At 44.5% G+C, this 24,507-nt stretch overlaps 1 protein-coding gene across 1 annotated transcript; it reads right to left on the bottom strand.

Annotated features, from left to right (window-relative positions):
• Positions 1–697: 697 nt before the first annotated feature.
• On the bottom strand, positions 698–7,192 carry LOC133365633 (cathelicidin-3-like). The gene is made up of 4 exons (XM_061587880.1): positions 6,964–7,192; positions 4,877–4,984; positions 2,053–2,136; positions 698–939 (listed from the first exon to the last, which is right to left on the bottom strand). The coding sequence occupies exons 1-4, from the start codon at positions 7,132–7,134 to the stop codon at positions 847–849; spliced, it is 456 nt and encodes a 151-aa protein (XP_061443864.1). The 5' UTR covers positions 7,135–7,192; the 3' UTR covers positions 698–846.
• Between the last annotated feature and the right edge of the window lie 17,315 nt (positions 7,193–24,507).

Below are 24,507 nucleotides of genomic sequence, written 5' to 3'. Positions count from 1 at the left end.
AGAAAGGGGTGTGTGTGTGGTATTTTCATTTAACATGGTAGAACGCGAAAAATCCCTACTGACTATAGTATACAGCCACTCTTGTGGCTGTATAATATATATATATATATATATTGTATTTTATGTGTTTTATCTTTTATGTACACCGCCCAGAGAGCCTTCGGGCTTAGGGCGGTATATAAATTAAATTAAACAAATAAATAAATAAATAAATAAATACCGGTAAATATTTTAATTGTATTTTATGTATTTTAATTTATTTTAATGTTTTTGTGATTTTACTGTTTACAATTTTATTATGTACATGTTTGATTTTATTTTTGTACGCCACCCTGGGTGCCCTATTATAGGGTAGAAGGGCAGGATAGAAATATTTTAAATAAATTAAAAATAAATAAAAGCATCTGGGCAGTATCAGATTGGGGCAAGCTGACTCAGGGGCTGTGTTGCAAGTCTAAACAGCAGACAACAGCATCTCTGATGTCACCATATTCATGTGAATGGCCAAATGAAGGAGGATGTAGAAATCACCCTGCAAATCTGGGTACCTTGATGCCTTCTCTGTGTGTGTGTGTGCATGTACGTATACCTCTTACTACCCTTCAGCTAGTAATGTCTGATGCATCTGGGCACAGCTGAGAGTAAAGGAACTAGATGCTACCAGATTTTACAATACATATATTTTAAAATATTCTGCCGCAGATACAGCTGAATTTCGGGAGGCAACAATTGCATAAGCAAAATCAAGATCGACAAAGGAGACGTTTCTAAGGCTTGCTTTCTTATCACACACTTCATGAGTCTTCAGGATCACTCTTCTTGACGCCTCCCAAACTTCTTTTGCAGTTACTGATTGTTGGAGCCCCATAATCTCCCAAGTCCTTTTCCAATTCCTCTCAGGAGTATACCAAGTCCCCGGAATCTGGTGACGCGGACAGGCTGGTGGGGAGAAATAAATGTCAGTTTGCTTGCAGTGCAGAAGGTCCCTGGTTTAATCCGCTCCATACTCAGATAGAGCTGGGAAAGACCTTGGCCTGCAACACTGAAGCTACTGCCAGTCAGTGCAGACAGTACTGGCCTAGAGGGACCAATATATAAGGCAGCTTCCTATGTTCCTACAGAGCATAGATAAACCGCACAAGCCTTTTTAAATTACGGCAGGCGTTTAAATTGAATTCTGATTTTATCGTTTAACTAGTTTTTATTTTAATTGCATTGTATTCCTTCTACACCACTTAGAGATTATTGTAGTAAAGTGGTATATAAATCATCTAAATAAATGTTACTGGTTTTATTATATTAAATGCTTGTTTTGTCTGATTTAATTTCCACATGGGGTCAAAGGGTGGAGATTTTTTTTCTTATTGAAGGTTCCAAAAGCTGGTAGCTCCACGTTTGGCAAAGGAAGCACTTCTGCGCTTCATTCGTTTCAACAGGAGACGGGTAAGGACATACTCCCATTGTAATCAATGGGCTGTTTCACAATCGCTATTTATTTCCGCCTTCGAGCCACTGGGTGGAATTTGGGCAATGGGGGTGGCCACCAGGCTTTTTCCTGGGATATCCAGGGGTGTTGTCATCCAGGGATGTGGGGGTCATAGACCTGTTACTTTTTTGGGAGCAGGGTCCCAGCCAGGTCTCTATGCATGAGCTGAAGCCAATCAGCATGAAAAGGGAACATGTTAGCCACTGAGAAGAGTCTTTGTCCTTTCATGCTGATTGGAGCAAATCAGCATGAAAACAGATGAGCCAGCCACTCAGAAGACTCTTCTCAGTAGCTAACATACTGCCTCTCTTTTCATGCTGATTGGCTCACGAGACAACAGGGAGAGCAAGGGAGACGAGGGAAAGTGGGAAAGTGGGCGTGGCTGCGAGGGTTGCGTGGTATGACTATCATGAAGGGACCACAATTTGCCACTGCACTACTGGGGTTATCCCATCTGCTTGAGAGACAGCCTTCACAGTGTGGGGATGTATCTTGCCCCCTTTGATAGGAAATCATTGCCCTCCCAAGTTGCCACAGAATCTGTGTTATCTGAATGGAAAACCTACCTCTCGAACCGCAGCATCACATGTGATAACGATAACAGAATTGGCCTGCTGGACTGAGAAGTACCCAGAACAATCTCTCACCAGCTGGAAAGAGAGGAGGAATTTTTTAGTCCTCTGGAATTGCCCCCTCAGAGCTCCTGACAGCCTTCACTAACCCCACTGGGCTGATGGGAGTTGTAGTCCAAAACATCTGGTGGACACCAGATGGACACCAGGTGGCAGTCTACCCTGGGAAGCAAGCAGCAATTGATCTACTTTGGTTAAAAAGAAGAACTCTAGTCTGGGGGGTCTTCCAGACCACCTCTTTATTGAGCATTCATCCTAATTAGGTTAGATGAAAGCTGCGTACCCTCCATACCTTTAAGGCACATTTAAGTCAAATTCCCTTTTCCCTAAATAATCCTGGGAACTGTAGTTTACCCCTCACACAGCCACAATTCCTAGCACCCTTGCCATACTACAGTTCCCAGGATTCTTGACGGGGGGGTTGTTTTAAATGTTTGATGTGTACGCAGCAAGCAAGTGTTCTTCCGCACTTTCCAGTGCATCTTCCTTGACACATTCTGTATTGCAAAAAAGTCCAATCTTTCAGGGAAGTGGGCTTGTTGCTCAAGAGCTCCAAATCAACTTTAATTGCACAACATGGATTTAGCAGTTTGTGAATGAATTCCACTCGAAAATAGCAACCGCCTGGAAACACCCCGAAAGTTATGTCCAAACAAAATGGAGCAGCATAAATGTAAAATGTATTAGTTCACATTTAAGCAGTAAAAAGAAAAGTATTAACTAAATATAGGGGGTGTTATTCAATGCTAGTTGTACTCAGAGTAGACCTATTGAGGTTAATAGACATGACTAACTTAGGTTCATTCCTTTCAATGGGCCTGCTCTGCATAGTACTCAGTTGAGTATAATTCAAGGTTGGTAACCCAGACAGCCTTTTTCTGACCCAGCCAAAATTTCATCCACTGTTGCACTTGCAGGAACAGCAAGATGTAAGGAATTATTTTTAGATCTTACTGGAGGTTTTATTTTGATTGATTGTTTTTATTGCTATAACATTATTTGTATTTTTATGTACATTGGTTGGTATCCATGTATGAATGATGCTATTTTGATATTTTCAAAATAAATAAAATAAAAGCCAGCAAAAAAATTGTGTGCCTGGTGTTTTCATTGTTTAAGGGAATGTGCACTTGAAGAAAAAAAAACATAGAATGTATCCCTCAGGGAAAACTCTGCACATGCTCAGAGAGAGCCCTTAGACTGATTTTTGTTTTGTTTAAAAGCTCCTTTCAGTGAGAGGAAAAATACACGATGACTTGCTAATGTGTCACGGCTGAAGGTGTAACTCGGGAAAGGGCACCTGAGATGTTGTTACATTTCATCTGCCATCAGCCCCAGCCAGGATGGCCAATGGTCAGGGATGATGGGAACTGTAGGCTGACATAATCTGTAGGGTCACCAGCTCTCCATCCCTGGCTCTTCCCACAAAAGCAGTGAATAGTGACAAAGTCGGCATCTCGACTGTGGCTTCATTTTTAAAAACATAAGTTCAGCATCTTGTTGATGCTGAATATATAGCTCAGTGGAACAGTGCATGTTTTGCACGGAAAAGGTCTCAGGTTCAGTAAGAACATAAGAACCTTGTCAGATCAGACCAAAGTCCCCTCTAGTCCAGCATCCTGTTCTCACAGTGGCCAGTCAGGTGCCCGTGGGCAGGACCTGAGCCCAAGAGCACTCTCCCATCCTGCGGGTTCCAGCAACTGGCGTTCAGAGGCATATTGACAGCAGAGGTAGAACATAGCCACCATGGCTAGGTGCCATTCATAGCCATATCCTCCATTAATTTGCCTAATTCCCTCTCTTTGTTGGCCATTGCTACCCCTTGTGGAAGCAAATTCCATCGTTCAGCTATGGGCTGGGTGAACAAGGGCTTCCTTTTGTTAGTCCTGCATTGTCTAACAGTCAGCTTCTCTGCATGGCTGCAAGTTCTAGCGTTATGAGAGAGGGAGAAAAACTTCCTTTTACCCCCTTTCTCTACCACCAGGTGTGGGGAACCTTTAGCCCTCCAGATGTTGCTGAACTCATCTGCCTCTGGTCTCCTCTGCGTGCCTGGAGTGAAAGACATGTTATATATATATATTGTATTTTATGTATTTTAATTGTATTTTATGTATTTTAATTTATTTCAATGTTTTTGTGATTTTATTTACAATTTTATTATGTATGTGTTTGATTTTATTTTTGTAAGCCGCCATGAGTGCCCTATTACAGGGTAGAAGGGCGGGATAGAAATATTTTAAATAAACAAATTTAAATAAACTACAACTCCCATAATCCCTGCCCACTGGCTGTGCTTGCTGGGGCTGATGGGAGCTGTAGTTCAGCAACATCTGGAGAGCCAAAGGTCCCCAACACCTGTTCTACACCATGCATACTTTTATACAGGTCTGTCATGTTCTCTTTTACTCACCCTTTTCCCGACATCCCCAGATAGGGCTGGAAAAAGACCCCAGCCTGAATCCCTGGAGAGTCCCTCCCAGTCTGTGCAGACCACCCTGAGCTAAATGGACCAACTGGCTGACCCAGTATAAGACCTGTGTTCACTTCTGAAAAGTTAGCAGGAGACAGACAAAGTGTAAATACACAACAACACTTGCCACTGAGCATGTGCAGAGTGTGGCTACCTCACCCCCCAAGTGACTATAAAACATCTGAGATTGAGGAAAGGAAGAGGATGTGGTTAACACCCTTCATTTTGCTAATGGAGAGTGGAAAGAACTTGACAAAATGGCAGTCATTTGCCCAAATTGTTCTTTACCCCGTTAGGTTTGAAGTCACATTGCTCAGCATTCACTTTTTCTGACGTCGGGCACACTGTCTCTTGAATGGTGAAGTTCAGCTGCTGAAGATATCCGGAGCTTGAATTCTAGGTGGGTGGGAGATCAGACACAGGAGAAAAGCAGGTGGCATAAAGAACTTTTCCTTTGGGGCCACAGATCAGTGGTAGCAGAGCAACTGCTTTGTATGCAAGAGGTCCTGGGTTCAATCCACAGTGGCATCTCCTGATGGGGCTAGGACAATCCCTGAGTGAAACCCAAGAGAGCCGCTGCCAGTCAGTGTAGACAATATTGGGCCAGACGGACCAGTGATCTGACTTGGTATAAGGTACTTTCCTATGTTCCTATATCCATAAACTATCTCTCATTTTAATATCCTTTAAAAAAAATCATAGGAAGATTGGAATTTGCCTTATTTTATTTATTTATTTTTATTATTTTATTTATACCCCGCCCTTCCTTCCAGCAGGAGCTCAGGGCGGCATATATATACAATTGGCTTAGTATTGTCTCCACCAGTGGATGTCAACTTGGAGCAACCTGGGTGACAATTTCCACCTGACCCAGCCAGCAGCCATGCCCTCAAACATCTGGAAAGGTCCAGGTTGGTGAGCGTCAGTCTCCACTGACTGGCAGCAGCAGTGGGTGCAGGTGTCCGTTGGAGCTGGTAGGGTGGAAGGCAAAGAGGCCAACAGTAGATGAAGCCAGAGCCAATAATGGACAGGGCTAACTAATCCTGGTTCTGTCTCTGTCCCCCTTCCCACCGAATTCTACTAAGAAGGAAGCGTGTGGTTGCCAGCACCACCCCCTGGACTGGATGTAAGAAGAGAGAGATGAATGTGTCAATTACAGTTCTGTCAATTTCTCACGTTTCCCATCTTTAAATTCAGTACTCCACCTTCCTGCAGCAATTTGAAAGTTATTGTTCAAATAATCCTCATGGAAATTCATCACCATTTTAGTGTGAATTCCTCCTAACAAGCACCTTTTTGCATGCGTTTTAGACTAACATGCGCATTTCTGCAAGCAATGCAGGATGCGTTTTTGTAGATTATTTTCACTCATACATGCATTTATATGCACACTCCGTATAACACACGAGGATATGCATTGTTGTACATGTTACCTGGCTAGAGAACTGCGTCCCACAATTTGGAGGAGCACAAATCTCAAAGGATGGCTGGGTTTTGGTTTCCATCATGTTTCGAAAAGGATGAATTGGGTAAGTTTGCCTTTAAATGCGAACTTAATTGAATTTCTCCTCCATGCCTAGTTGGAAGCAAGGAGGGAGGCAGGTGGGGGCTCACGGGGGGGGTAGTCTGAGACTGGTGGGGCAATGACCCATTTGCCCGAATGCCCTGACCTTCATCACTTGGTTAAACTGTGTCCGTCCCTCCAGTTAGTACAACTGCCAGCAATGGCACATGGGGTGGGACAGAGCTGCTTCTGCACACCTGGACAGGGCTGGGGTGAGATCAGGGCTGTGAGGCTGCACCAGTGAGACCACCCAGCCAGTCCAATGCTTCAGTCAGTGCAACCACACAACCCCAACCTCATCCCCCACTGACACACTCAGGTAAGCAGCAGCGATGCCAAAGACGGGAGGGCACGTCCATGACTTCATCCTGCCGCACATGCCACAACTGACAACTATTCCCCTGGAAAATCTACTATCTGTGCCTTATTTACAGCTGTGCAACAGGCAGAAATTCAGCAGATGAAGACTTTCACAACTGTATCCCCACCTCAGGGGAAGATTCATCTGGTGGGTTTCTGCATGTGAGGGTACCCTTCAAGGGGCATGGAGGGCTCCTCCAGGTGACATGTTTATTGAACATTCTTCCTGATTTGCTTGCACAAAGCTTACGTGGATATTAGACTATGTCTGGTCTTTACTGAGCATTTGTTCTGATTCGTGTGCTGGGAGGTTAAATGACAATGAGCATTCATCCTGGTTTGCTTGCAGGGTGAGGATAACTTATTTCAGCCCTGGCTCTGAGCTAGTTCTGATGCTCAGTAGAATTGGCCTTTCGCTACTCTCGCTAACTGGCCTCCCCTCCTTACTTACCAGTCCAGGCTGCGGTGCTGCCTCCAGAAGGCGAAAGGCATTTTGGATCTTGGGACCCTGGTTATAGATGTCAACAGCCTGAGAAAGTGCCTCTTGGAAGGTCCTCGGGGGGCTCAGAGGGGCAGCAGTGACCAGGCTGGCCAGAAGGAGAACTCCCCAACAGCTCTTCATTTTCTGTCCTCCTGAGTACAAGCAGGAAAGTGGAATATGTCTCCCAGTAGAGGATGTTCTTTCGTCTTTATATATATGTATGCAGGGGGATGCCTCTTCAGGGGCCATGACCATGTGGCGGTATTGGCTCAGAGGGGCCTGGAGAAAGACAGCTTCCTCAAACCTGTGGTTTTTCCCCATTGTCTGCAGATAAGTTGGCCAATATCAAAACGTGGGCTGCAGAAGCATTCTTTCAGGGTGGGATTCTTTGGGGAACAGGCAGTTATGTGTATGATGCATGGAAAATTTCAAAGGCCTAGTAGTCTTAGTTATCTTTGGATAACCAAAGCATTTCAAGAAGATTTTCTGTGGCAAGATTTGGATCCCTTATATGAATCAGGGAGAGCCAGTGTGGTGTAGTGGTTAGAGTGTTGGACTACGACCTGGGAGACCAGGGTTTGAATCCCCACACAGCCATGAAGCTCACTGGGTGACCTTGGGCCAGGCACCGCCTCTCAGCCTCAGAGGGAGGCAATGGGAAACCCCCTCTGAATACCCCTTACCATGAAAACCCTATTCATAGGGTCACCCATAAAGCAGTCCATTTCCTTTTCAAGCATGATTCCACGGGAGTAAATCCCACTGAACTCAAGCATGCAAATGATCAAACCTGCCTTCCACTCCTCCTCCCTCCCATCACCTCCCTTTTGCCTCCGCCCTCCCCCATGGTCAGTATTACCTATCCTAGGACTACAACCTGGGAGACCAGGGTTCGAATCCCCACACAGCCATGAAGCTCACTGGGTGACCTTGGGCCAGTCACTGCCTCTCAGCCTCAGAGGGAGGCAACGGTAAACCCTCTCTGAATACCTCTTACCATGAAAACCCTATTCGTACGATCACCCATAAGTCGGGATCGACTTGAAGGCAGTACATTTACATTTTTCATATGAACTAGAGAAATGTGCGTTTCCAGAGATTCATTGTGGTGCAAATGTTTCTTGCAGCCAGAAACATTCTCCACACAATGCAAAATTAATGTGTTTTTAATTTGTTTTTTTTAAAAGTGTTTTTAAATTTGTATATTTGTATATTTGTTCTTAATGTTTTAAACCGCCCAGAGAGCTTCGGCTATGGGGCAGTATCCAAATGTAATGATGATGATGATGATGTATGGAAATCACCACCAGGTGATGCAGTAATGGCCAGTAACATGGATGGCTTTAAAAACAACTAGAGCAATCACTCACCCTCAGCTTGGTGCTCTTCAGGTGTTTTGGACACAGGCCCAGCCAGCATGACCAATAGTCAAGTAAGTAAGTAAGTAAAAATTCTGATAAAAAGCCAGTTATAAAGCCTATATGTGCTATTGATTTATCATTGCTCTCCGGCATATAATGGCTGCTGCACAAAAACTGGCCAATTTAACTGTGACTTGAGGATTTCGATCAGACAGAAGATACTCCAGATAAAATGCATCATCTCTACCAGGAATTTTTTGTAAAATCGGGGTAATGAGAGAGAATCGAAGGTCACGATAAAAGACACAATAAAGTAGAACATGACCCACTGTCTCTACTTCCCCTGCTTCACAAGGGCATACTCGCTCGCTATAAGGAATGTTTTTGAACCTGCCATCCAAAAGTGCCGATGGTAAGACATTAAACTTAGCTAATGTAAATGCTTTTCTGAACTTGGGAGTGGTCAGGATAGCCAAATAATGAGTAGGTACAAATGCCTCTGTGTTATGTCTAAAATCAGGGTAGGCCAATAGTCAAGGAAAATGGGGGTTGTAGTCCAAGTCTGAAGGGCCTCGGGTTGGGGAAGGCTGGATAAGAAAAATGCACCGACAAAGTGTCTATCAACAATTGCTGGTCACAATGGCAATATGTAGCCTCCAGGTCCAGAGGCCAGCATGCCACGGGATGCCCTTCTGCAGGAGGTGAGGACTGTTCCCCCTGTTTGATGTCCAGCTTCAGGGCTTCCGAGAAGAATATGACTAGCTAATGTTGGTGGCAGGCTGTTGCACAACATGTGCTTTCTCTGGTCTGATCCAGTAGGGTTCCTCTCATGTTCTTACATTCCCTCTTATAAATATTAGAGGAGGAGCAAGGACCCTATGACCCTCCATAACCTGTTGGATTATGGTCACATCCACACCATTCATTGTCACCACTCTGACAGTCTAAGAATGCTGGGAAGCAGGGCTGGCACCAGAGGGTGGTTAGGATGGGTCCTGGCCGAGGGCCCCCAAAGGGCCCATCCTTAGGGTAGGAAGGTGGCACTCCTGTGATCTGTGGCAGCGTCAGGTCCTACAACATATCCCTGTTGCGGATCACGGAGAGGGACCATGCAGGCACCCCCCCTAAGACAAACAGCACAGGCTTCAATATCCCCACCCTCACACCCCACCTACCTCTTCCATCAGTGTGAATGCTGTGCGCACTGTGCGTGCATGCTTGCCATCACCCAAGATGGCAGTGGAGGCTTCCCTAAGGGGCTGGCATTGACGCCACCATTTTGCTTGATGGCAGGCACACAATATGAGATGTAGGTGGGGCACTCAGGTGGGCTTATTAGCTCCATCATGTCTTTATGGGGGGGGGAATGTTGGGCTATGGAGCCGCAGACCTGGGTTAGGCTGGTGCCCAAGGGCACAGTCATGCCTGGTGCCAGCCCTGCTAGGAAGTATAGTTTGTAAAGGGTGCTAGGAACTGTAGCTCTGGGAGGAGTCTCCTTAATAACTCTCAGCATCCTTAACAAACTACAGTTCCCAGGATTCTTTGGAGGAAGCCATGGCTATTAGTAGTATAAGAGTGCTTCAAACTAATGAGGGGGCGGATGGGTCCTACAACTTCTCACCATTGGCCATCCTAGCTGGGACAGATAGGAGTTGTAGTCCCGCAACATCTGGAGGGCCACAGGTTCCCCGTCCCTATATCAAAGCTTTGTTCTCCTTTGCATCTGGGCATCCTACGAAGGGACATGGTACAGAGGATTCAATTCTGTTTACGCTCTCCATAGGACAGGTGTGGGGAACGAACGAATGAACGAATGAATGAAACTTTATTTTTACCCCGCCCTTTTTCCAAACTGGAACTCGGGGCGGCTTACAAATAAAACTACATGTAGTTAAAAACATAGAAAAACATACAATTAAAATGCAATTAAACTATGCACAACCTTAAAACCGTACAAGGCACTTAAAAATCTAAAAACAATTTAAAATAATACAGATAATAATGTAAAACAATAAAACAAGCCCTGTAGAGCCCAATTCTAAACACCTTCTATCCCAAAGGCCTGTCGGAATAAAAAAGTCTTTACTTGCCGATGGAAGGATGGCAAGGAGGGGGCCATTCGTGCCTCCCTAGGAAGGGAGTTCCAGAACTTAGGAGCAGCCACCGAAAAGGCCCTATCTCGCGTCCCCACCAATCACACTTGTGAGGGTGTTGGGACTGAGAGAAGGGCCTCTCCTGAAGATCTCAGGGCCTGGGCAGGCTCGTATAGGGAGATACGGTCTGCCTGGACCTGGGCCGTATAGGGCTTTAAAGGTCAAAACCAGCACTTTGAATTGTGACCGGAAACAAACTGGCAGCCAGTGGAGCTGTTGTAACAAGGGAGTTGTATGGCCCCTGTAACCAGCCCCTGTTAATACTCTGGCTGCAGCTCTTTGTACCAGTTTAAGTTTCCGAACAGTCTTCAAAGGCAACCCCACGTAGAGCGCGTTACAGTAGTCTAAATGGGATGTAACTAAGGCATGCATCACCATAGTCAAATCAGGCATTTCCAGGAACGGGCGCAGCTGGTGCATTAGTCTTAAATGGGCAAAGGCACTCCTGGCTACGGCCGAGACCTGGGCCTCTAAGTTCAGAGCTGAGTCCAGGAGCACACCCAAACTGCGAACCTGTGTCTTCAGGGGGAGTGTAACCCCATCCAGCACAGTCTGAATCCCTATTCCCTGATCTGCCCTTCGACTGACCAGTAGCACCTCTGTCTTGTCTGGATTTAGTTTCAATTTGTTCGCCCTCATCCAGTCCATCACTGATGCCAGGCACTGGTTCAGGACCAGGACAGCTTCTTTGGCTTTAGGTGGAAAGGAGAAATAGAGTTGGGTGTCATCCGCATACTGATGGCACCGAACCCCAAACCCCCGGACAACCTCTCCCAGCGGTTTCATATAGATGTTAAACAACATGGGGGACAAAACTGAACCCTGAGGGACCCCATAGGTCAACGGCCAAGGAGTCAAACAGGAGTCCCCCAGCACCACCTTTGGCCCTCCAGATGTTCAGCAACATTCCCACCAGCCCAAGCCAGCATGGTCAGCAATGGTGGGAGTTTTAGTTCAGCAACATCTGGAGGGCCAAAGGTTCCCCACATCTGCCGTTGGATGACAAAGGTAGGGCCTGGAGACCATTGTCTCCTGGGAAGATGTTCCATCCTTGGGTCTAATGATCTGTGGGTTGTTCCATCAGGTGACTTACAGAGGCCTTTCCCTGTCACAGTTGCGACATCCTGTTTGGTTAGTGGGTATCCCATAGGTAACCAGAACAACGCATCCCCCCATTGTGACATTTGGGAAGGAGAAGTCTCCCTTCCTCTTTGTAAGCTTCTACAATGCTATTGACAAGCAATTACTTGGCAAATATCCTTGCAACACGATTGCAAAGGGGGAGTTCTGTTAAACCAGTATCAGGTTTGCCGCTTACGACCCCCAGTGAGAGGTGCTCATATCCTTGAGCAATAAACCAATTCCTTTGCTTAAAAAACTGTATTTTTCCACTGGTATACTGAGTGGTTGTATAACATTATGAACGTAAGAAGAGCCGTGCTGGGCCAGGCTAAAGGCCCATCTAGTCCAGCATCCTGTTCTCACAGTAGCAGACAGTGGTGGCTGGCGGCTCCATGTCAGTGGGCAGTGGAATTCAGTCCAGGCTTTGGACAGCTCCTTGAAAGTTTGGACTAAAACCCAGAGGGGATTCCACTGCCCCACTGACATGAAGCCCACACCAGTGGCCAACGAGATGCCCCAATGGGAAGTTCGCAAGCAGGACCTGGGTACAAAAGCAGCACTCTCCCCACCTGAGTTTCTCAACAACGCTAGTAGCTAGACCAGCATCCTGTTCTCACAGTGGCCAACCAGATGCCCCAATGGAAAGCCTGCAAGCAGGACCTGAGTGCAAGATTATCTCCATGTGTGAATCCCAGTAACTGGTACTCAGAGGCATCCTGCTCTACCTCCACCGTCAAACATTATCCTTCCTCTCAAACACCTTTTGTGCGGTGAGGGTCTTTGAACAGTGTCTGGAAGAGTAGGGTTTTTATTTGTCCTGGGCCCACGGCACCCGCCTGCATGTGCCACCTACCTCTCCCACTTCGGTGAGTGCTGGCCACGCTGCATGCACATGCCTATCATCAATCAAGATGGCAGCAGGGGCGTCCCTAAGGGGCTGATGCATGCAGGCGAGTATTGCAGGCCTCACGGTTGTAGGGGGGTCCCTGGGAGCTCCCTCTCTGAGAACTGCGGCAGGGTCAGGAGCTGACACTGACACAGATTGTGGAATGGGCAACCCTAAGGAGGGGCCTTTTTCAGGAATAGGTCCCAGGGCTGGGAAAATACAACAATATAAAGCCACCAAGCAACAACTAAAACCACAACTGAAATGGTAAAAACTACTTGAACTCAACTCCTTTCTATGGGATGAAGTGACCTGATACGTGTTTTAGGGCAGTATCAGTGTTTTCCTCAGATAATCCTACAAATTGTAGTATTTTTTTATTAATTACAATATTTCTAAGACACATTTTTCACCAAAATATATCTAGGCGGCATTACAACATATAAAGACACGATAGAATTAAAAGCCAATAAAGACATCATTAAAAACAATAATGAAAACATCCATTATCACTGTGTTGGTTGGAAAAGAAAATTCATGTTAAAATTCATTTTTCAGGAGATGCCTGAAAGATCCTGCCAAACCTCTATTGGTAGGGAGTTCCACAGGGCAGGACCCTATTCCTGGTGGAAGCCAACTGTGAGGAACCACTAAGAGCATCAGGGACTCCTAGGAGAGCCTCATCGGAAGATCTCAGTGATCAAGATGTAACAGAGGGAGTCAGGCAGTCCTTAAGATGGTGAATCTGCCCATTTTGGTTTCTCTCTCCGCCCCCCCCCAGTCTTAAGTTCAGTCTTCTCAATTTCCACATCAGTTTGCAGCTGGTTTTCAAGTCCTCATGAAAATTCATCAGCATTTTTGTGCTAATTTCTCATATATGCAATTTTCCCTAACGTGCACATTGTTGCAAACAAAATTTACTTCATGTAATGCATTTCTGTATGTTATATTCACCAATATATGCATTTCTTTCCACACTTCCCCCTCATATATGCCTCTTTGTACACATTACTTGGCCGGAGAACTGAACTGCAAAATTCAGAGAAGTGAGAAGTTTGAAAGATGGCTGAGTTTCGGGTTGAGTGTTGTTGTGGAAAGTGCAAATGAGGTCGGTTTGCCTTTAAATGCGAACTGAATTGAATTTCTCTCCCATCCCTAGCTGAGAGTTTTGTAAATGTCATCTCCTTTCAAGAGGGATCTCTGAGGAGAACAATGACTGTTTAATGAATTTAGGCTTCTAAAGTAGACATACTCGAATGCACTTTGTTAACGTGCCACCTACTTAGCATGCGTCCAGATGTGTGTGTGCTGTAGGATGGATCCTTCTTCTTCATGCAAATTTGGTAAGCCCACATAAACGCCCCACTTGCCGCTTCCATCGCTGTGAATGTCACGTGCAGAGCTTGGAAAAGCTACTTTTTTGAACTACAACTCCCATCAGCCCCAGCCAGCATGGCCACTAGATTGGGCTGATGGGAGTTGTAGTTCAAAAAAGTAACTTTTCCAAGCTCTGGTCACGTGCACTGTGCATGCAAGCCTGCCATCAACTAAGATGGCAGCAGGGGCTTCCCTAAGGGGCTGAAGTCCCCATCACCATCTTGGTTGATGGCAGGCATGCACATGCAGCGTGTATGGCATTCACAGTGATGGGAGAGGTAGGTGAGACATGCAGGTGGGTGCCACGGGCCCAGAGCATGCTGATGCCCAAGGGCCCAGTCATGCTTGGCGCCGGCCCTGAGTGTGGTGTAATGGTTAGAGTTTCAGACTGGGAGCCATAGACCAGGGTTCAAATCCCTGCTTGGCCATGAAGCTCACTTGGTGACCTTGGGCCAATCACTCTCTCTCAGCCTTACGTACCTCACTGGGTTGTTGTGAGGATAAAATGGGGAGGGGGAGAACCATGTTTGCGAGCTCCTTGGGGGAAAGGTGGGAGATAAATTTTGATAACAGCATTTCATAATAAAATGGGCAAGGATGATTGGAGTTGTAATTCAAGGGCTAATGGTCATGGAAATGTTAACATATGAAATGCGGTTGAATTGGGGACAAATCAAGAGAGTTTTTTTTTAAGGTTTGGCAAAGTTTTATTTTTTTATATAAATGATGCTAATATCCAAACTGTTCTGACATGTTAAACCAGCATTTGGAATGCCTGATGCCTGCTAACCAGCACCGATGACTGCTGATGAAAGAACAAAACTGAACAAGTTTTAATTTTTAGCAACAGCAAATTGTTTCCCTGACATGGTAGTCATTGGTTGCTCTTTTTCTTTCCTTTCTACCATTTTTTGTTACAGATATGCATATGTATCTATTGGTTTATGGAAAATTAAATAAAAAAGAATTTTAAAAATCTGGAAGGCCACAAGCTAGCTACCCCTGACCTAGGGTGCTTCCAGACTGTGTGTGTCTCTGTCTGCGTGTGGAATTCCAGCACATGTCAGAAAAACATATAATAGAAGCTACTTCTGTAAACCTCCTGAAATTGTTGCTGCCTTTTAGGTTGTTTCCTCATTTGCCTTCTGTTTTTCTGCTGCAGGATTCTTGGACGTGGTAATGGTGGTTATAACGCCATTAACAGAATCACCCTTAGAAACTGGAATCAAGAAAAAGGAGGTTTTCCCCCCCAGGGGTGGGGGGAGGCTCTTGTGTTTTCTGGTGGAAGGTTAGCATATATGACCTGATCCCCCATGTTTTCGTAAGTGGAAGATAGAAAGTTTATTCTTGATCAAGTGACGACTGATCAATAATAAGTCAATTTAATTTCCTCCAATTTTAAGTAGGGGTTTAATCCCTGCGTGGCTTCACTTTTCCTGTGCGCATTTCAAATATGAGATTATTTACTACTTGGTGCACATAATTTTAAGTCTGTGCATTTAAAAAATGATGCATATGATTGACTTCCCCCTGCTCTCTTCGCTCGCCAGCCCCCATCCCCAAACACCCCAAGGCACCTTCAAATATGCATACACACAACCCAGACTCTCCCAAACACACACATCACAGGCACTCCCAAACACCCCCAAGGCACCTCCAAATACACACACACACACACACACAGCCCAGACACTCCCAAACACACACATCACAGGCACTTCCAAAGACACACACCCCAGGCACCCCCCCAACATGGACTCCAAAACACAGATACTTGGAAATATAGTGCTACCGCACAGTTCTGCTCAGTGCACCTACATTGCCTCCCCACATAGGGTGCTGACCTGCATCTTGCTCAGGCTGCTGCTGCTGCTGCTTGCCCCCTAGCCACTCGCCCTCCCCCTGCAGCAACTTGCCTGCTCATTTCACACCCACTCGCCCTCAGCCACCCATTCGCCTCACTTGCCCTAACCCGCTGCCTGCCCTTCGCCAGCCAGCCATGCTGCCCTCACACCCTTGCCTCACTTGCTGCCCTGCTGAACCCTGCCCCGTCACGCTGTGCGATAGCATTACAGCTTTAAAAAACATTATATAGTTAGATTAGATAGACATGGTCTGAAGACTAATTCAGCAAAATGAAAACTAGTCAATCAGAATTCTTACCGTTTCATTCTCAAAACACTGGGGTGAGGGAATAGGTTTGCTGCGGGAAGGTAGCTGTTGTGGAGTGAGAAGGGGTCCCCCCTTGCTCCTGTGCTGTTGCTGTAAAGTGGAGACACCACATCTGGTGACCGCCCAATATCATCAGAGAGTTAGAAGGGCTGGCTGAAGGGAGTTGTAGTCCAAAATATCTGGAGGGCCCCATGTTGGGGAAGAGTGCTCTGTATTATTGATATACAAATTGTCTCTATATTCACTGTTGATTGTCTGTAAAAGATTGTTTTATTCATTCATTTATTTACTTACTTACTTTCTTATTAGATTTATATCCTTCCTCTCCATAGGAGCCCAGGGCAGCAAACAAAAGCACTAAAAAACACCCTGAACATCATAAAAGCAGACTTTAAAATATATCACAACAAAACATCCTTAAAAACATATTAAAACACAACATCTTTTTTTTTAAGCTTTAAAAACACATTAAAAGATTATGCAAATGCTTGTTTATTTGCCAAACTCCATGAAGCCAAACTAAGGACAGAATATGGAGAAACGGATTGGTTCCCCATCAGAAAGGGTGTGAGACAGGGGTGTCATTTATCACCCTATTTGTTCTTTCTTCTGTATGCAGATCATATGGAAAGCAGGACTGGACCAAGATGAAGGAGGTGTGAAAATTGGACGGAGAAATATCAATAATTTAAGATATGTAGATGATACCATACTACTAGCAGAAACCAGTAATGATTTGAAAGGAATGCAGATGAAAGTTAAGAAGGAAAGCACAAAAGCAGGACTACAGCTGAACATCAAGAAGACTAAAGTAATGACAACAGAAGATTTATGTAACTTTAAAGTTGACAATGAGGACACTGAACTTCAATACGTCGGCACAGTCATTAACCAAAATGGAGACAATAGTCAAGAAATCAGAAGAAGGTCCTCAAATGCAAAGATGTATCACTGAACACTAAAGTCAGGATCATTCACACCATGGTATTCCCAATCTCTATATATGGATGTGAAAGTTGGACAGTGAAACAAGTGGACAAGATGAAAATCAACTCATTTGAAATGTGGTGTTGGAGGAGAGCTTTGCGCATACCATGGACTGCGAAAAAGACCAATAATTGGGTGTTAGAACAAATTAAACCAGAACTATCACTAGAAGCTAAAATGATGAAACTGAGGTTATCATGCTTTGGACACATAATGAGAAGACAAGATTCACTAGAAAAAGACAATAATGCTGGGAAAAACAGAAGGGAGTAGAAAAAGAGGAAGGCCAAACAAGAGATGGATTGATTCCATAAAGGAAGCCACAGTGGTCTCCCCACTTCAAAAGGATGCAGACAAACTGGAACAGGTTCAGAGGAGGGAAACAAGGATGATCAGGGGACTAGAAACAAAGCCCTATGAGGAGAGACTGAATGAACTGGGCATGTTTAGCCTGGAGAAGACTGAGGGAAGATATGATAGCACTCTTCAAGTACATGAAAGGTTGTCACATAGTTAGAGGAGGGCCAGGATCTCTTCTCGATCGTCCCAGAGTGCAGGACACGGAATAACGGGCTCAAGTTGCAGGAAGCCAGATTTCGAGTGGACATCAGGAAAAACTTCCTAACTGTTAGAGCAGTACGACAATGGAACCAATTACCTAGAGAGGTAGTGGGCTCTCCAACACTGGAGGCCTTCAAGAGGCAGCTGGACAGCCATCTGCAGGGAATGCTTTGATTTGGATTCCTGCATTGAGGAGGGGGTTGGACTAGATGGTCTTACAGGCCCCTTCCAACTCTCCTCTTCTATAATTCTATGACCTGAACTTACAAGATCTGAGCAGGGTGGTTCACGACAGATGCTCTTGGAGGTTACTGATTCATGGGGTCGCCGTAAGTGGTAATTGACTTGCAGGCACATAACGACAAGAAAGGAAGCCAAACAGATACATTCATCTATGCATTTGCAGCTATTCACTTTTCTACAAAATTATGCATTAAATAACTTCCTCCCCCCCATATCCAGATTATAATAAAATGCAATCAAAGATACAAACTGATTGGGAACGAAGGTGTGGTGGCAGCTGAATTCTCCTCCTCCCCTGTGTCCTTCCTTGTTGGTTAACTTCCACAACTAGAACAAAGAGAAGACCTCAGCCAAATTTTAAAAGTTATGCATATATTGGAGAGATTGGGGGGAATTCTGATTTTGTTGTAATGAAGTACTGCTAAACTACAGATTTATAGTTTTTTCTGATATTGTGTAATTTCGGAAAAATCATTGCAAGAATGTCTTATCAACTTGGCGGGGTGGAAGGGGGAAAATGATGGCGTGCATTCTCCAGCATACAAATGCATATGCTAGGGTGAAGTATGCATATGAATGCATATATCAGTCAAACTAGCAGGCAATATGCATTATATTGAGGAAAATGCCACTGCAAAAATGTGTGTATTAGGCACAATTCCGTACAAAAATGTGTATATCATGAGAAATTTGCACTAAAATGCTGATGAATTTTCATGAGGAATTTTTTTTAAAAATCGCACACACACATCACAAACTGATGTGGAAACGTGTGGAGTACTGAACTTAAGATTGCAGAGAGAGAGAGAGAGAGAGAGAGAGAGAGGAAAACAGAAATTGATAAATTTTGTCCATTCCTATGTGGCACCAGGAGATCCTGAGGCCAAAATACCCCCCCAGAAAAACCCTTTCTAAGTTGGAGGGAGATGATCTCTTGCATGGGGCAGTAAGGTCAAGCATTTGCTGGGACTTCATGGCCAGATAACTTGGTCCCAAGCTGTGGGGAGGAACCTTTTTCAACCCCAGGGCCACATTCCTTTGTGGGCAATCTTCTGTGGGCCGCAGGCCCACAGTGAGTGGGGTGAGAGAAAAAAGTGGGTGGAGCAACGGATGTGATTCTTACATTTGCAGAATAGCCTATATTCCAACCCTGTGAAAGTCAGAGGTTTAACACAGTGGAGACTGGTGGTTCCGATGTCAGCAGGACAGTGAATCCGCTCCGGGTTTTAGTGTGAAATTTCATGAAGCTGAAAGCACCTTGGATTGCTCCTTGAAAGTTCAGAGTAAAACCAGGAGCGGATTCAGTGCCCTGATGATGGTGGAGCCCCCATTCTCTACTGCTTGCTTGCTTGCTTGTATGCACACATCTCTCTCTCTATCCTCCATTCAGCCAAGCAAGAGGCGTCCTTACAGTTCAAGGGCACACTCTGGCCAGGCAAAAGCACTTGAGGGTGTGCAGCAGGGTCAGTGAGGGGTGGGTGGGCCAGGGCAGAGGCATTGGGGGCTGGATAGGAAGGACGCCTCAAAGGACAATGTTAGAGATTAAAGGGCATCTTGGTCACTGTTATCGCCCACTGTGTGGCTGCCCTCCTGAAGATGATGCATGGCCTGGCTCTCTAAACTGCAGGGCTGTGCACAGACCCCCATATTTGCCATGTGGCTCCAATCCAGAAGGGGGAGCATCAGGCAGTCCCACCCACCATGACTCAAGTTATAGCCACTCCCCATTAAGTTTGGGAGGTGCAGCCAATGTTTAACTGGGGTAAATAAATCTAATTAAACATACAATGGGGAGGGGTTGGGGGAAGGAAACATTGCATCTCCCCCCTGCCCAGCTGAGAGTGGGGTCAATTACACAGATTTGTTCCCCGGGCGCATTGGCTATTAAGCCCAGGGAGCAATTTATTTATTTATTTATTGTATTTATATACCGCCCCATAGCCAAAGCTCTCTTGGAGGCCAGGCCTGGCAACCAAGGAATCTTCTGTATCTTTAAAAGTTGTGCGGGAGGAAGGGAGAATTCCACCTTGTGGTTTTTCCCATTACAGAGTTGCAAGAACACCTGCGCTTGGCTGACTTTCTCTTCTCCTAAAGACACAGGATCAGTCTCAGGCCATGAACCTGGCAACCCTAACATACATATATAATCTGAGCTTAAGAAGAAAGGGCGCACAGCATTAACACACCAGCAGATCTTGTTTCTCCATTACAAGCAAGCCTCCCTGTGCCTTTTCAGCCCCCAGATCAGACTAAGGCCACATCTGATGACTCAGGGCCAGTGTTTTTAAGAAAAACAAAGAAGGAACTGAATTTTACAAGGCCTAGAGAAGTCACATGCTTTCTTCTGTAGCTTATCAGTAAAATACATGCTTGGAAACTGCTGCTGTAATGGCTAACTTGGAATGCAGATATGGGTGGAGAAATTAATGTGCCATGTGCATAAGAAGTGGAGGGCATAGTTAGAAGATCAACCAATGGAAAGGTGACAAGTTGGCACTAAGAGGCCAATTAGAATGTGCCATGAATTTTTGCTTGCAATGTATAAAAGTGTAGCACCCCCATAAGGGGTGTGCTTGTTTTGTGAATTATCGCCTTGCACCTCTTTCTGGCCAGAACGAGATAAACTTGTTGGACCCTTCAACCTGGGTGTGGTCATTTGGCTGTACTGCGCACCGGACAACGAATCCATTTGGAGACAACACACCCACACGACATTGATTTAACTTTCGACAGTCATGGTTTCCCCCAAAGAGTGTAGTTTGTAAAAGACGCTGAGAGTTGTGAGAAGACTCCTGTTCCCCTGACAGAGCTCCAGTGGCCAGAGTGGTTTAACAGTCAGCCCTTCTTCTGGGGATTGTAGCTCTGTGAGGGGAATAGGCATCTCTTAGCAACTCTCAGCCCCCTTCAAAAACTACACTTCCCAGGATTCTTTGGGGGAAGCCATGACTGTTTAAAGTGGAATAAATGTCTGGTGTGGATGTAGCCTAACTCACACACAGGCTACCTCTTGGCCCAATGATGAAGTGACGGAGCAAATCCTACCGCAATCATGGAAGAGCATATCACAGCCCAACAAAAAAAAATTTTTTTTTAGTTGCCAAGGATGTTTGAATGACTTTAGGGTATTTGGGGGGTGCTAAATCCAAAAATGACATTAGTTTTGCCAAATTGGCTCTAGTTTTTGAGATAATGGATACCCCTCAAATGACGATTGTACCCCAATACGACCTGTAGCTGCTGACATATGCAGCAGGGTTTGGTCTGTCTTTTCACTCTTGAACATTGTTTTGCAAGTTTATCGATTGCATATAATATCACATTGATACTTTTTTTTTTTTTGAAGAGGAATATGAGTTTGTCACGAAGAGGCTGCTTAAACAATCCTAATGCATTCTGCTACATTTGTGACAAATACACTCTGCAAAAACAAAGAAAAACATCACTGACTTTGTAAAACAAACATATCTTGCTTATTTTGGAGTGAAGCTTGGAGATCAAGATAAGTCTTGGGCTCCCCATAAGGTTTGCAAAACCTGTGTAGAGTGCCTACGACAGTGGAAAAATGGAGAAAGGAAACGTTTAAACTTTGGTGTGCCTATGGTGTGGAGAGAGCCGCAAAACCATCACGATGATTGTTATTTTTGTGTTGTGAATGTGAAAGACTTCGATCACTACAAGAAACATAAGTGGGAGTATCCTGATTTGGACTCAGCAAGGCGACCTGTGCCACACAGCGAAGACGTTCCCCTACCAGTGTTTACCTCACTGCCTGACCTTCCATTGTCAGATGTCGAAGAAATGCTGGACGTGGAGTGTAGCACAGGTGGTAGCCCTGGAAGTGGATATGAAGAAAGCTTTTCAACACCTGAGCAGTTCTCCCAAAAAGAACTCAATGATCTGATACGAGACCTCAGTCTGTCAAAGGAAGCATCTGAACGTTTAGCATCCAGGCTAATGGAAAAGAACTGTCTACAGCTGGAAGCTAACATAACAGCTTATTGGACAAGAGAGGAGGGACTTTTTCCATACTTCAGCCAAGATGAAGAACTTGTATACTGCAATAACATTCCTGGACTTCTTCTCCAAATGGGACTACCGGAATATCGACCAGAAGATTGGCGGCTTTTTATAGACAGCTCCACCAGAAGCTTGAAATGTGTTTTATTGCACAATGGTAACCGCTATGCATCTCTTCCAATTGCTCACTCAACAAAACTTAAAGAAGAATATGAAAATATCAAAATGGTCTTGCAGAAGCTCTGCTATCATGAGCACCAGTGGTCTATTTGTGTTGATCTAAAGATAGTGAACTTCTTGCTTGGGCAGCAAAGTGGATACACAAAGTACCCTTGTTTCATCTGCTTGTGGGATAGTAGGGCAAAGCGAGATCATTGGAAAATAGTGACATGGCCTTCAAGGGAACACATGACTGTTAACATCATTAACAAGCCATTGGTTGACAGAGAAAAAATCATTCTCCCGCCACTCCATATCAAGCTTGGACTGATGAAGCAATTTGTTAAGGCCTTGGACAAAGATGGTGATTGCTTCAAATACATTTGTAGATCATTCCTTGGACTGACTATGGAAAAACTAAAAGCAGGAATCTTTGATGGTCCTAAAATTCGTAAACTCATCAATGATTTGAATTTCTCTAAATTTATGAATGATGTTGAAGCTTCTGCCTGGTGCAGTTATGTCTCAGTTGTCAAGAACTTCTTGGGTAACCACAAAGCAGACAATTATGAAGAATTGGTGCAAAACATGCTCGCTAACTTTAAAAATGTGGGTACTAATATGAGGATAAAGGTACACTATCTCCATAGCCACTTAGACAGATTTCCGGATAATCTTGGTGATTTTAGTGAGGAACAAGGGGAGAGGTTCCATCAGGATATAAAGGTGATGGAGGAAAGGTATCAAGGCAGACGGGACAGACACATGATGGCAGACTACTGCTGGAGCCTCCAACGTGATTGTCCTGATGCTCCACATAAAAGAAAATCATACACACAGCGTTTTTCTATGCATTAATTGTGATTATCTGAATCAGCTTACTTTGTTTTAATTTTATTGTACTGAATACAACGCCATTAGGTATTTCATGTGTTTACTTTTATTTATTTATTTATTTTATTAAATTTCTATACCGCCCCATAGCCGAAGCTCTCTGGGCAGTGCACAACAATCAAACATTAAAATACAATAATCACATATAACAATTTAAGAACTTTTTAAACCTTTAAACTTTAAGATTATAAAATTCCCAGCAGAATCAAACAATTTCCACCATATAATAAAATGCTAAGATACTAAAATGCTAAAAATACTAAAATGCTAAAATGCCTGGGAAAAGATTTGTATGATTTGAGACAGTTTCTGTGTCATTTGTGGGTAGGCTATGCCTGACCATTAAATGTTTTGAATTTGTTATGTTTTTCAATGGGGGCATCAATTATCTCAAAAATTAGAGCCAATCTAGCAAAACCGATGCCATATTAGGAATCAGTGACACAAAGTTACCCTAAAATCGATCAAACACCATTGGCAATAAAATTAGTGTTGACCAGTGATCTTTGCTCTTGTGGCAACAGATCTCCTCATGACCTAGACTTTAGACGTGTGAAACTGGGTACTTAACAGGACCATCAAATTAACTGGCTTGACCAATGCAGCAGATTCCTTACTACAAATTCCATCTCTACAGACACAGAACTGCAAATGTGGAGGGATCACACAGACATCATCCCAAACCACGCCCCATCCTATAACACTAGGCATTTTTGTCCACATTTTTGGTTAGTGAACTGCATCACGAAATTTGGGGAAGCGTGAATTATGATGAGTAATTGCCTTTCAGTTCACATATTGTTTCAGGAAGTGCAAATTAGCAAGATTCACATCATTATGCAAAGTGAGACAAATCTTTCCCACCACCAACATACAGCACAGATCAGTTTAGAACATGAGTTTTAGTATCAAGGAAAGGTCCTCACAGGAAGGGGGGGGTCTGATGCTTTCATTGCAAATTCTGAGACAGTTGCTCATGATCTGCATCTCCCAGACTCATGTGGATTAGATCACAGTTAATCTTCAGATTTCAAAACTTTTCCATATTTTGCTATGTAGTTCTTAATTTTTTTTTTTAAAAAAAACATATACAAATAAGGCCGCTACAACAAAGGCAGCAGAAGAAACAGGTAAGCGTAACAGGAGACGAGAGGAATCCCAGCAAATGCAGTGATGCTTTGGGCCCACAACTCCCTATATCTGATATGGGAACAGGACGTTCTTCAAGAATTTGTGCACAAGTACCATCTAGCAGGCAAGCACAAGTGCACTAGGACTTTTCCAGCAACAAGTTTGGGCCAGTGCCCTTGTTCATGTATAAATGCGTGTCCAGATTAGAACAAACAATTTTTTTGTTCCTCATTGTACAGAATCTGCTTCCTCCTGTTCAGGGGCCAAAGCCAGTTCCCAAATTGAGCAACAAAAGACCCCTTTCCTCCCCCTGGCTCTCTTCCACCAACAAAAGATCTTCCCACTTTGCATAAGTATAGATCCTGGGATTTCCCACAAATGACACTGAACAGAGCAAAAATATTTTTTGGGAAACCCCAGGGTGGTGGCAAATCAGCACCTGTTCTGTGCG

Source organism: Rhineura floridana, chromosome 10 (genome assembly GCF_030035675.1).
Source record: "Rhineura floridana isolate rRhiFlo1 chromosome 10, rRhiFlo1.hap2, whole genome shotgun sequence".
Lineage (NCBI taxonomy): Eukaryota > Metazoa > Chordata > Lepidosauria > Squamata > Rhineuridae > Rhineura > Rhineura floridana.
This window is presented reverse-complemented; position numbering and strand designations above follow the sequence as displayed.

Bases quoted from the DNA above. Each gene is read 5' to 3' on its own strand.
- LOC133365633 (XM_061587880.1), bottom strand. From the start codon at position 7,134: ATGAAGAGCTGTTGGGGAGTTCTCCTTCTGGCCAGCCTGGTCACTGCT. The intron at 2,137-4,876 runs GTAAAGAACAAT...CTCTCTTTCCAG, and splicing joins GTGACTTCAAACCTAACGGG to CTGGTGAGAGATTGTTCTGG. The intron at 940-2,052 runs GTAGGTTTTCCA...TCTCCCCACCAG, and splicing joins GTGATGCTGCGGTTCGAGAG to CCTGTCCGCGTCACCAGATT.